At 37.1% G+C, this 12,453-nt stretch overlaps 1 protein-coding gene across 1 annotated transcript in view; it reads right to left on the reverse strand.

Moving 5' to 3' along the window:
• Positions 1-1,376: 1,376 nt before the first annotated feature.
• The window catches only part of LOC107590050 (hydroperoxide isomerase ALOXE3-like), a 17,649-nt gene continuing 6,572 nt past the window's right edge, over positions 1,377-12,453 (reverse strand). The window contains exons 2-14 of the mRNA XM_016278659.1: positions 9,373-9,586; positions 9,182-9,263; positions 8,052-8,141; positions 7,824-7,939; positions 7,492-7,664; positions 7,254-7,397; positions 6,898-7,101; positions 4,718-4,804; positions 4,435-4,604; positions 4,236-4,357; positions 2,182-2,282; positions 1,901-2,071; positions 1,377-1,795 (exon numbers count right to left, since the gene is read on the reverse strand). Of these exons, the coding sequence (XP_016134145.1) occupies positions 1,616-1,795; positions 1,901-2,071; positions 2,182-2,282; positions 4,236-4,357; positions 4,435-4,604; positions 4,718-4,804; positions 6,898-7,101; positions 7,254-7,397; positions 7,492-7,664; positions 7,824-7,939; positions 8,052-8,141; positions 9,182-9,263; positions 9,373-9,586 (1,854 nt within the window). The 3' untranslated portion in view covers positions 1,377-1,615. The remainder of the gene's footprint in view (positions 1,796-1,900; positions 2,072-2,181; positions 2,283-4,235; positions 4,358-4,434; positions 4,605-4,717; positions 4,805-6,897; positions 7,102-7,253; positions 7,398-7,491; positions 7,665-7,823; positions 7,940-8,051; positions 8,142-9,181; positions 9,264-9,372; positions 9,587-12,453) is intronic.

The raw sequence follows: 12,453 nt of genomic DNA on the forward strand, positions 1-12,453 counted from the left end.
ACACAGGTCTCCTGAACACTACCGCCCCTTGTGCCCTGGACGACACGCAACGAGACCTAGTTCAATGTCACAATACATGTTTCTGAGCGTTTCTTCACTTTCAGCAAGTAGTATGTAGTATTTTTATTAAAATTAATAGAATTCTTTATTTTTTTGGAGGTCATATAAAAACGATTTGAACATAACTAATGATTTATTTTTTTATTTTAAAAAGCAATTTATGCACAGATTTTTTTCTACACTTGTCCCATCCCCTAGTTTCAACAAAGAACTTGCTTGAGATGAAATATGAAATGTGATGGGTGAAGAGAACAAAGAAAAATCAATGTAAATCTCTCTTGGGAAAGAAATATTTTTATTGTGCCTCATTTCCAAAAACCTTGCAAATCATGCAAAAAAGGTCCACATGACGGTTGGAAATGGGACGCAGGATAGAAAAGTGCACCTGCGCTGACTGTTTCCACACAGGTCTCCTGAACACTACCGCCCCTTGTGCCCTGGACGACACGCAACGAGACCTAGTTCAATGTCACAATACATGTTTCTGAGCGTTTCTTCACTTTCAGCAAGTAGTATGTAGTATTTTTATTCAAATTAATAGAATTCTTTATTTTTTTGGAGGTCATATAAAAACGATTTGAACATAACTAATGATTTATTTTTTTATTTTAAAAAGCAATTTATGCACAGATTTTTTTCTACACTTGTCCCATCCCCTAGTTTCAACAAAGAACTTGCTTGAGATGAAATATGAAATGTGATGGGTGAAGAGAACAAAGAAAAATCAATGTAAATCTCTCTTGGGAAAGAAATATTTTTATTGTGCCTCATTTCCAAAAACCTTGCAAATCATGCAAAAAAGGTCCACATGAAAAAAAAAATGTAATGCTTTGAACTTTTAACTAAATTAAATATCATTTTATTCTAAAACTTTTTCAAGAAATTTCCAGAATTGCACATTTTCTGTTATGGTAGCTCTAATGAACCCAGATAGCACATGTATGTCTGCAAGATGTCTGTTAAAGATCGCTTGATCTGGAAAGCATCTGCTGTGTACAAACGTCTGACAGACGTCTTTCAGATGTCAGTTTTACATCTGAAATCATATATATCTTAAAGACATCTAATAAACGTCTATTTGACATCTGATAGGAAACGTCAAACAGACATATTGCAGATGAGCAAACACTCTAAAAAAGACATCTTTCAGATGTAAACGCAGACATCAAATAGACGTCTCCGTGATGTATATGTGCTATCAGGAAATAAACAGGTTAAAACCTTCTTTTGGCATTAACTTACATTTTGAATTAATTATTCATTATATGAACCTGTAAAAAAAAAAAGCTAGTTCTTAAATCAACAGTATAGCCTGCTGTAAAACCAAGCCCTGAATATCAAACTTGAAATGCTTAAAGATGTAAATGTAATTATAGTTAAAACTGAGACAAAAGACCTACCTCTACTCTGACTTAAGATGCATACATATAAAACGCAGACTCAAATGTAATACAAGTTATTGAGTATACAAAATAGTGGCAAATGAACACCAAGTTGTAGTTCTGCAAATAAGTGGCCTTACAGATACAATTAATGATTCAATTCGACACTGAACTCAAATAGTCACGCTGTTCTCAATGCAGTCTGGAGACAGGTAAGGATAGGGCAACTCCAGCTGGCTGTTCCTATCTGCGATGTCTTTTGCTAACATTTTCAGCTCTCTCCGGACCTCCTCCACAAGCTTGACAATTGCACCACTGCTGAAGTACCACTCATTATAATGGCACAAGGGCACCTAAAGAGAAAGTAATGGCTAGATGAACATCATGTCTGCATCCTATAGTAAATATTTAGTGTAAATTCCATGCAGCGTTACTCTGGAGATTGTGTTATCACTTACAAAGTCAATGGCAGGTTGTGACAGTAGAGACAGGACACTAAGGACGTGGCAAGAGGAGTTCACTTCAGGAAGGAAGGAGAAAACATCCTCCTCAGACACCGAGCCTTTGGTCTGAGAAGGTGGACGTGACATGGCCGCTGGACTGTTCGGTATCCAAATGTTATAATCCAGCTAAATGTGGAGATGAGGGTTGAGATGAGTTTAGTGAATTTGAATGAGCTAAACGGACATAATATGCTGTTCCTGAATACCTCCGCCAGATTATTAATAACTGAACATACCTGAGAGAAGTTCACAGCTGCATGAAGTGCTGAGCAGGAAAAGATCACCATGGTAACAAACTTGCACATTTCGACTGCAGTCTGAAATGAATGTGGAGCTCCTGGAGAACATATGAAGGGAAAGCAAAGATCAATTTAAGCATTTTTTCCCCCTCTCTATGAAGAATAAATTAAGTAGATGAGACAGAAATTGTATGGGTCAATGATAAAGCTTTTTTTTTGTTTCATGTGTTTTAGAAGACGCTAAAAATGTGGTATAACCATTAAGTAAAACAAAATAAAACACTTTCCTTGCACCTTAAATACATGTGAGTGAAATATTTTCCTTACACCTTAAATACATGTGAAATATTTTATATTATTGATTCATTCTGTTTTTAGGGTGTCACACCACATGATATTTAATAACCTGAACTAACCTTGCCTTGTCATAAAAATCGCAAATTATCTTTTTTTTTTTTCCGAGAGATGTTTCCTAAAAAATAATAAAAGATTATGGCAAACTACTTAACTACGAACTAAACTACTTTCATTCTTTTAGGTTAGAATTACGCTGACATTTTTTAACTTTACGCCTTCCCAAAATTATTAATTCATTAAAATCATTATGTTTTTGAGGAGTCCCAGTCACAACTTATGACGTTACAAACTAAACTAGCCTTGCCTTGTCATAAAAAGGTAAAATTATTGGATATTTTAAGAAACATTTCTTAAGAAATAATAAGAAAATATTACGCCAAATTGTTTAAAATGTTTTCTTTTCAAGAACTGAATTCTTTTAACGCAGCTGTTTGTCTTCATGATGATATCAGGACAGAATCAGCCTAACATTTTGTGGCCCCCAAAAATATTCAAAATTATTTTTAATTCCAAAATTAAAATTTTTTATTAAAAGTTTTTGAATAAATTAAACGACATGACAAAAATGTGTCTCATGTGATTGACCCTTATGCATAAGAACACAATTTGTAACAGTTCTCTTCTTGAACCTATGTGACTGAGGCCGAGGAATCCCTCCGTGAAGATCTCCCCAATCCAGTTCTGTAGTTCACAGTCATGCTGGACGTCCTCATCATTGCAGTAATACAAACGAATCCAACCTGCAACAAACCTGCATGGCAAACGCAAATCATGTGCTTACTTCAAACCTAAAGAGGAGGTCTGAAATGAATGTGGAGCTCCTGGAGAACATATGAAGGGAAAGCAAAGATCAATTTAAGCATTTTTTCCCCTCTCTATGAAGAATAAATTAAGTAGATGAGACAGAAATTGTATGGGTCAATGATAAAGCTTTTTTTTGTTTCATGTGTTTTAGAAGACTAAAAATGTGGTATAACCATTAAGTAAAACAAAATAAAACACTTTCCTTGCACCTTAAATACATGTGAGTGAAATATTTTCCTTACACCTTAAATACATGTGAAATATTTTATATTATTGATTCATTCTGTTTTTAGGGTGTCACACCACATGACATTTTATAACCTGAACTAACCTTGCCTTGTCATAAAAATCGCAAATTATCTGATTTTTTTTCCCAGAGATGTTTCCTAAAAAATAATAAAAGATTATGGCAAACTACTTAACTACTAACTAAACTACTTTCATTCTTTTAGGTTAGAATTACGCTGACATTTTTTAACTTTACGCTTTCCCAAAATTATTAATTCATTAAAATCATTATGTTTTTGAGGAGTCCCAGTCACATCTTATGACGTTACAAACTAAACTTTTCATAAAAAGGTAAAATTATTGGATATTTTAAGAAACATTTCTTAAGAAATAATAAGAAAATATTACGCCAAATTGTTTAAAATGTTCTCTTTTCAAGAACTGAATTCTTTTAACGCAGCTGTTTGTCTTCATGATGATATCAGGACAGAATCAGCCTAACATTTTGTGGCCCCCAAAAATATTCAAAATTATTTTTAATTCCAAAATTTAAAAATTTTATTAAAAGTTTTTGAATAAATTAAAAGACATGACAAAAATGTGTGTCATGTGATTGACCCTTATGCATAAGAACAAAATTTGTAACAGTTCTCTTCTTGAACCTATGTGACTGAGGCCGAGGAATCCCTCCGTGAAGATCTCCCCAATCCAGTTCTGTAGTTCACAGTCATGCTGGACGTCCTCATCATTGCAGTAATACAAACGAATCCAACCTGCAACAAACCTGCATGGCAAACGCAAATCATGTGCTTACTTCAAACCTAAAGAGGACTCTGATTCAGATAATGCTGATGAAAGTACCTATGTAGAGCATCCCAGACCCTGAGTGCATCTTGTGCATAATAGCAGATAGGTAGTGCATCCAGTCCTCGCACTCTTACGTCATCTGGCACACACATTGAGCTGTAGCGGAGACGTTGTGTTCCTCGTGCAAGCAGCAGTGGTATTGCCTCCAGACCACAGGCAATTGACTATAGGGAACAGAAACAAAAAACATTTAAAATGAGATTAAATCACAATGAAAAAATAGATTCTGTCTTTCACTTCCTTTACAGAGTAAACAGACAAGATTAAATAAACCAACCTTGTCAAAAACCCCTTTTGTGGCCAGAAGAGTGACTCTAGCCTGAATATTAATCTGAAGAGTGCTCCGGATATGAGGCATCAGGAGCTGAAAAACAGAAGCACAATTCATAAGTTTAGCAGCTAAAGCATTCAACCATCTACTAAATGAGACTCAACTCCTTAAAAGTATCAAAATTATCCAAAAAATCAATGAACCACGGAAGCCCTTAAAGCAAACTAAATACAAATTACTGTGAAATAAAAAAATGTTTTAACTGTAGTGCCTATCCAATATTCTATATTGCACATGTCTATAACGAGAAAAAAATATCTAATTGTTTTGGGTTTACTATTGAAGCCCAAAATTATAAAATAAGTTAAAATTATAACAACTCATAATTTTATGGAAGCCCATTTTGACCACATAATAAAAAAAAAATCATATCATAATTATGAGATACTAAGTCATAACTATGAGGTAAAAAGTCTAAACTATAACATACACATAATTATGACATAAAAGTTGAAATTATGACATAAAAAGAAAACAATTATGATATAAAAAGAAAAAAAAATTTAAATAAAAAGAAAAAAATTAGTTCACACTGCATGATTTTAGCCCGATTTTTCACTCGCCGACAGATTTTGCGAAATCGCAGACAAATGTCCGAAATCGGAGGCAAATCTTTTGCACCGTTCACGTGAGTGACATTCACGCAGTGTGAATTATCGAAGACGCGATCTGAGGGAATCGGGGGCATGCTAAATATCTGGAGCTGTCGGCGATTCACAATCACGCTGTGTGCAATGAGCTCTGACTGAAAAACACATCGGCGATGACCTACAGCCAATGAGAGACCAAGATACAGGGCAGCGGGAAGGAGGTATATGAAAACTATTTTCAGGCTAGTTTTGAATAGTAATTGGGCGGGTTTTGTAGCGAAAACATGGCAACCCTGCACCAGACAGAGCTGTCGGTGATTCTTCCTATTATAAAGTCATGCAGTGTGTAACCTCCTGTCCTCGTTTCATCGTGCAGTGTGAACACAGCAACAACTGAATGCTACCCCAGATAGTGTTCAGTGTGAAACCAACAGTGATGCAATGTCTTTGAAAATCGTGCAGTGTGAACTCGGCATTACTCTATGTGTTGACGTCATTTGAACTGAAACAGGAAGACAGGGCGGGACATATCAAGCAGCCCCGCCCCTTTTCAAAATAGCCAATAGCGTTCGTTTATATCACTGCTTGAGCTAGAGCCGTTCAGAGCCTTTGAGTCCTGTAAAGCCGCATTTGACAGGGTATGCCAGCCACAATCTCATCCATATTGCTATAAAATATAGCATTCTGTGTAGAATTCAAATAGCTCCGATACATGTCTGCGCTGACTCGCGCATGTGATCCGCTCCGTGCTATCTTGTCTCTGGACCGGAGCAGAGTGTGTGTGCGGTGCGGTGGTGAGCGTGACACAGCGCCAAACCAGACTTCTTTTTTTCCTCAATGGAAAGCATATTTACACTGTTTGAATCGTTCCCTGTCCCCTATATAGTGTACTACATGCCATTCACTGTACAGAAAATACTAATTCTGTTGACAAGTGACCGATTTCAGCCGCGGCTTCAGCGTCTATTTTATAGTGTAGGGGGCGGGCGCTTCGGATTCTAGAGAGCATTTGATTGGACAGAAAGTTTGATGAGAAGATGAAGTACGATGTGACGTCAAAAAAATCATTGAGCCGTTTTTGGCGGAAGTGACGAACTGCAAGCTTTGAATGCTTATATCTTCTAAATGCGAATTTTGTCACTGTTTTGGAGCACACTGCCTTATAGATAACCTTAAGACTAACATATTGATACTAACACCTAAAACACTTTCATTTTGATTTCATGGGGACTTTAACAACTACCTTACTAATTATTAATACGCAGCAAATTAGGAGTTTATTGAGGCAAAAGTCATAGTTAATAGTTTGTTAATGGCGAGAGTTGGATCTTAAAATAAAGTGTGACCATAATTACTATTTACCAAAGCATGATTTTTTTTGGGCTTCCATATTTTCCCTCTCAAATAATTAAGAAATCACCCTTGTCCTTCAGGACCGCTTACGCCACAAGAAAAACAACAACAATTAAATGGTGCCCCCTAATGTTCAAAGTCACCACTGCATGGCTCTGTATCTGAGCTGAACTTTGTTTGTACCTGGTGAAGAGGATGAATCTCGGGAAGCTGTCTGAGCGTGGCGGTACAGCACACCTCACCTAAGAGATGAGTGCGCAAGAAATGGGTAAGTAGCTGATGAACCTGGAAATCTGAATTACGGACCCACATCTTCGCTAACAACCAATCCGGTGCAGCATCAGAGGGCAAGAAAACAGGATTCTGTGGACCAGGAGCCTGTTGAAGCTAAAATATTAAGATTTGGGTCTTGATTTCAGCATTCAGTTGGTCAATAAAATTCAGACAAAAGAGATTTTTGAGAAGACATCACATAACTACTCAGATAACTACTCAGAGATTGGTGACTATTACAATTATAAAGGGGTTAAAATGTTTACTTGTATGGCAATGGGCTTTAGTTCTCCTTGTCGGCTGTAATGCAGCAGGCATAAAGGAGCAGCCAAGTAGGTCTGTTTGTCATTGACAGTATTAGCAGGCAGCTGATCCAGTACTTCATAATCCAAAAGATACACATGTCCTCTCTGTGTAATATGCATTATGTAGTTACATAACTATTATGTTCTATTAAAAATGTCAAAATGCTCTGTAATCTCACACTTGCACACTTGTTCGCACCTCCATCTCCTGTCCCAGTGATGAGTCCTCTGGTAAAAAAGGTCTGACCATCTCTGAAGTGACAGACAGGTTAGGTGGCAGGTTATGGATCTGTCTGATACACAGAGGATTGCAACCATTGAGGCACTGATATCCGAAGAATGCATCCTCTTGCCAATGAGCCTGAACATATTCTATGGGAGAAAAATAATTATTCTCTATTAAATTATTACAAATAATAATAATAATAAAATATTACTATTACTACTACTACTACTACTAATAATAATCATCATCATTATCATTTATTTCTTTTAATTTATTGTAAATTAAATTCTATTTGTTTAGCATACTGGCAACTGTGTTCTCCCTTCCATTGAAAAGGAAGAATGTCTCAAGTTCCTGTAGGCTGCTCCAAGATGTTCTTCTTTCAATTAAACTCTTTATGTAGTGCACATTGTAAACTGGGCTAAAAGACAAGCAGAGTGACAACATTTCATTGTCAAATTCAGTTCATATGGCATAAGAATACATTAATATCAATCTAGTTTTTAATGAATCTTAGAAAGCTAAATCCCTACCGTTGACGGATGTAACTCAAGTTTGGTCCTAGAGCTGTAACACTGGTCATATCTACACAGTGAGGACCACCTTCAACAAATGTGCCCCACCTACAGATAAAAAATAACATCTTTATTAACTGTGAAAAAAGATGGGAGGACAAAAACAATAAACTAAATATAGCTGCAAGCAGCAATTAAGGGGTCAAGCACAACAGAGGTAAAATGAAGAGCTAAGGAGCTGTCTTTAATTACTTGGTAAAGACCAGGGTTCTCCAACCCTGCTCCTGGAGAGCTATACCTTCCTGCAGACTTAAGTTTCAACCCTGCTTCAACACACCTGTCTGTAATTAAGTAGCACTGAACACCTTGATTATCTGGTCAGGTTTATGTGATTAGGGCTGAAGCTGAACGCAGCAGTATGGTAGATCTCCAGGAGCAGGGGTGGAGACCCCTGTTAAAGACATTTGTTGACACAGCATTTTACTACCAACTTAAAATGGCCAACACCCCAAAATTAAGTAGCATTCGATTCAGTATGCCATACCAAATATAATCATTTTATAATTTTTGGCCAAAGTACTCAGGGGCCAGTTGCATAAACGTATGGCAAGTTCACACTGCACGATTTTAGCCCTGATTTTCACTCGCCGACAGGTTTTGCGAAATCGCTGACAAATGCCCAAAATCGGAGGCAAATCGGTGCTCGTTCACACGAGTGACAGTCACGCGGTCTGAATGATCAAAGACGTGATCTGAGAGAACCGCCGATACCAAGTTTGGTCAGAATCTACTAAGTCTTTGCCCAGATACAGCCTCATATCCATTTTTGCACAAGCTTCAAATTCGTTAACATGCTTTACGAAAACAGTTTGGCATATCAAAAAGCTTTTCATAATTTTTTGCCAGAATGCTCTGAAGATGATCTGACCCAATTTTGGTGAAAATTGGACAAACCGTCTAGGACAAGTTTGAATAAGTAGATTTTATTATTTTTTTTTTCATAACTTTCCCGCAAGCGGTTCTATGGGCTGCCATAGACTTTCAGAGTAAAAGAAGAAGAAGAAGAAGAAAAATAATAAAACTAATGGATTCAATAGAAGTAAAAATTAGTTTAAAAAAAATGTAATGAGTAAAAAGTCAGGTTTTACCTCATAAACTGTTGTTTATGTTGGAGATCCCTCTCTCTGTGATTGATTAGGATATCTAATGTTTCCTTCTTTTTCAGACATGCTAGAGAAGGGAAACATCACAAAATGTTGATATGAAGTCCAGGAAATAAAAAGGATATTATTACCTAATTAACAAGTGTGAAAGAATAGTGAAAACAGAAACAGCTCACCTTTCTCATTCCGAAGCTCGATGTAACCATCTGCTGTCCGGATCCATTTATGACAAGGAAAAACCTCCACCTCAGGGTCCTCAGAACTCCGTCTCACCTGCACATCATGACAGTGCCAATCCAGGTCCGGAAAGCCAGGCTGAGCCTCAAGACGGAGTCTTAACAGAACCACTATGCCAACTTCCTCTTTAGGCTTGATGACAACTGTATAGGCCTGTCCCAAAAAGAAAAACACCACATTTGCATGTGTACCTGCGAGATGGGGTCATGGTCAATGCTGACATAGTGAATGACTGTTTCTCTGTTATCTAACAGTCACTTGATATATTATATCCTAGGCAGGTTTAGAATAGGTTAAAGTGCCTCAGCAGACACTATAGTGTCCTGTAGATGTTAGAGGCTGTATGCTGTTCCGATTATAGGAAGCAAGATAGAGAGGAAGAGAAATGCAGTGAATAAAATGAAGTTGTTTTCTCCTCTCTCTCTCTGTGTGTGCGCGTATAAGTGCATTGGTTAAAGGGTGTAATGTTGTTAAGTGCTTGCAGAACATTGTGACACATTGTCTATGTAAAGTACAATACTGTTCAAGCGTAATATGTTTTGACAAAACACTTTTTAAGGATGTTTTTTAAGGATGTGTTTTTTCTTAATCCTTAAGAAATTTAAGGATGCGTTAAATTGGTCAAAAGTGACAGTGACAATTATGATGTTACAAATAAATGCTGTCCTTTTGAACTTTCTTTTCAACAAAAAATATTAGAAAAAAAGAATGTATCATGGTTTCCACAAAAATATTAAGCAGCACAACTGTTTTGAATATTGATGATAATAAAAAATGTTTCTTGAGCAGCAGATCGGCATATTAAAATGATTTCTGAAGGATCATGTGACACTGAAGCATGGAGTAACGATGCTGAAAAATTAGCTTTGCCATCACAGGAATAAATTATATTTTAAAATAAACATAAAATAATTTTTTTAAAATTTAAATTGTATTTTAAATAGTATTTTACATTGTTACTGTTTTTATTTTAAAAATAAAGAAAAAATCTTAGTTTCTTATAAAACTATTGAACAGTGGTGTACATAATCTAACATAGTCAAATTGATTTCATGTATATTGTGTTATGATATCTTGTGCGTTATTTACAACTGCTTTTGTATTTATTATTTATGATTAATTAGTTTTTGACACAAATAGGCACAACACTGCTTTTTAATGTGGTTCAAAAAATATACCTTTACAAATTAAAGGGGTCATATGATGTTGCTAAAAAGAACATTATTTTGTGTATTTGGTGTAATGCAATGTGTTTATGCGGTTTAAGGTAAAAAAAACAAACATTATTTTCCACATAATGTACATTATTGTTTCTCCTCTATGCCCCGCCTTTCTGAAACGCGTCGATTTTTACAAAGCTCTGATTGGCCAGCTATCCAGTGCGTTGTGATTGGCCGAATACCTCAAGCGTGTGACGGAAATGTCACGCCTCTTACCATATTGTGATGCCGTCTGGCCGGAGCGACGAGACAAAAACATTAAAACGAGTCATTTGTTGCATTCAGTGGGGACATAATTACGGATTATAATGACTTATACTGTCTTTTTACGCGTTGCAGTGCATCACGCCGCGTAAACATAAAACCATGTCTGCATTTGTGATCGGAGAAATGACAAACAACAAGCGCTACTCTACACTGCCCAAAACTCGAGTTTGAATCGTCAGTTGCAGATTCTTTAAATATAAAAAAACTTACTTACAGTACAGTCTGTGAGTCAGAACAGCCGGCATTGTAGTCTACTCTACCAGGATTAGGAAACAGTCCTCCATAAAATGCGCTGCACACATCTAAATATTTGTGTTGAACTGTTCTGGAACAGTGTTGTAAATAAATCGTAACCACTTATTTCTAGTTGTGTCCTCTTTTATAAGGCCAAACAAAGTAGTTTCGCTTTCACAATGAAACACACAGCATCACACACGGCGGGCTAGAGTGAGCGGTGGCTGACGGGCTTGAGAACGGCACGGCCGGCGGGCTTGCGGCAACCACATGTGACGACCCTGGGCTGGACTCCGCTTCATTCACGGTGAAAGTCGATCCACAGCCCGAAGTTAATATATTTCCTCAGCGACCAGCACGGATCAGCTCAAGGCATGACGAAGCGGATATCGACCTCTTTTGAAAGGCCAAACAAAGTAGTTTTGCTTTCACAATAAAACACACAGCACCTTCACGACATGGCGGCGGCAACAACAATACTACAGCGAGAATAAAAGTTGCGCCTTCTTTCTTTGCGTGAACATTTGGGCGGCGTTATGCAAATCTTCCCACATCATGACGTAGACATGGGGGCGTGTTAGAACGAGCCGGTTTAGGTAGGCGTGGTTGACTCTTAACTTTTATAAAGAATATCTCTTTGGATTTGAGACTTTAGTCTTTGCAAGTTTACAGATTTTCTTTATGCACCAAGAGCTTGTAACACTCCAAAGAGAAAGGAAAAATTAAAATCGCATTATTGAACCCCTTTAAATATAAAAACTTACTTACAGGCTGTGAGTTATGAAGTGCCAGACAGTCCTTGCAAAGTTGAAATTGCCCCACTTTATAGAAACAGACACCGGCATTTTAGGCTATACTCTCCCAGGAAACAGTCCTCATCCGCCATAAAATGTGCTGCACACATCTGATTATTTTGGTTGAACTGTTCCGGAACAGTGTTGTAAATACAACTTAACCGATTTCTAGTTGTGTCCTCTTTTGGAAGGCCAAACAAAGTAGTTTCGCTTTCATAACGAAACACACAGCGTCTTCACGACATGGCGGCGGCGGCAACAATACTACAGCGAGAATCAAGTTATGCCTTATTTCTTTGTGTGAACATTTGGGCAGCGTTATGAAAATCTTCCCACATAGTGACGTAGACATGTGGGGGCGTGTTAGAACGAGCCGTTTTAGGTAGGCGTGGCTGACTCTTAACTTTTATAAAGAATATCTCTTTGGATTTGAGACTTTAGTCTTTGCAACTTTACAGATCTTCTTTATGCACCAAGAGCTTGTAACACTCCAAAGAGAAAGGAA

The sequence above is a fragment of the Sinocyclocheilus grahami genome, unplaced genomic scaffold, assembly GCF_001515645.1.
Source record: "Sinocyclocheilus grahami isolate Dianchi unplaced genomic scaffold, SAMN03320097.WGS_v1.1 scaffold124.1, whole genome shotgun sequence".
In the NCBI taxonomy this organism is placed as follows: Eukaryota; Metazoa; Chordata; class Actinopteri; order Cypriniformes; family Cyprinidae; genus Sinocyclocheilus; species Sinocyclocheilus grahami.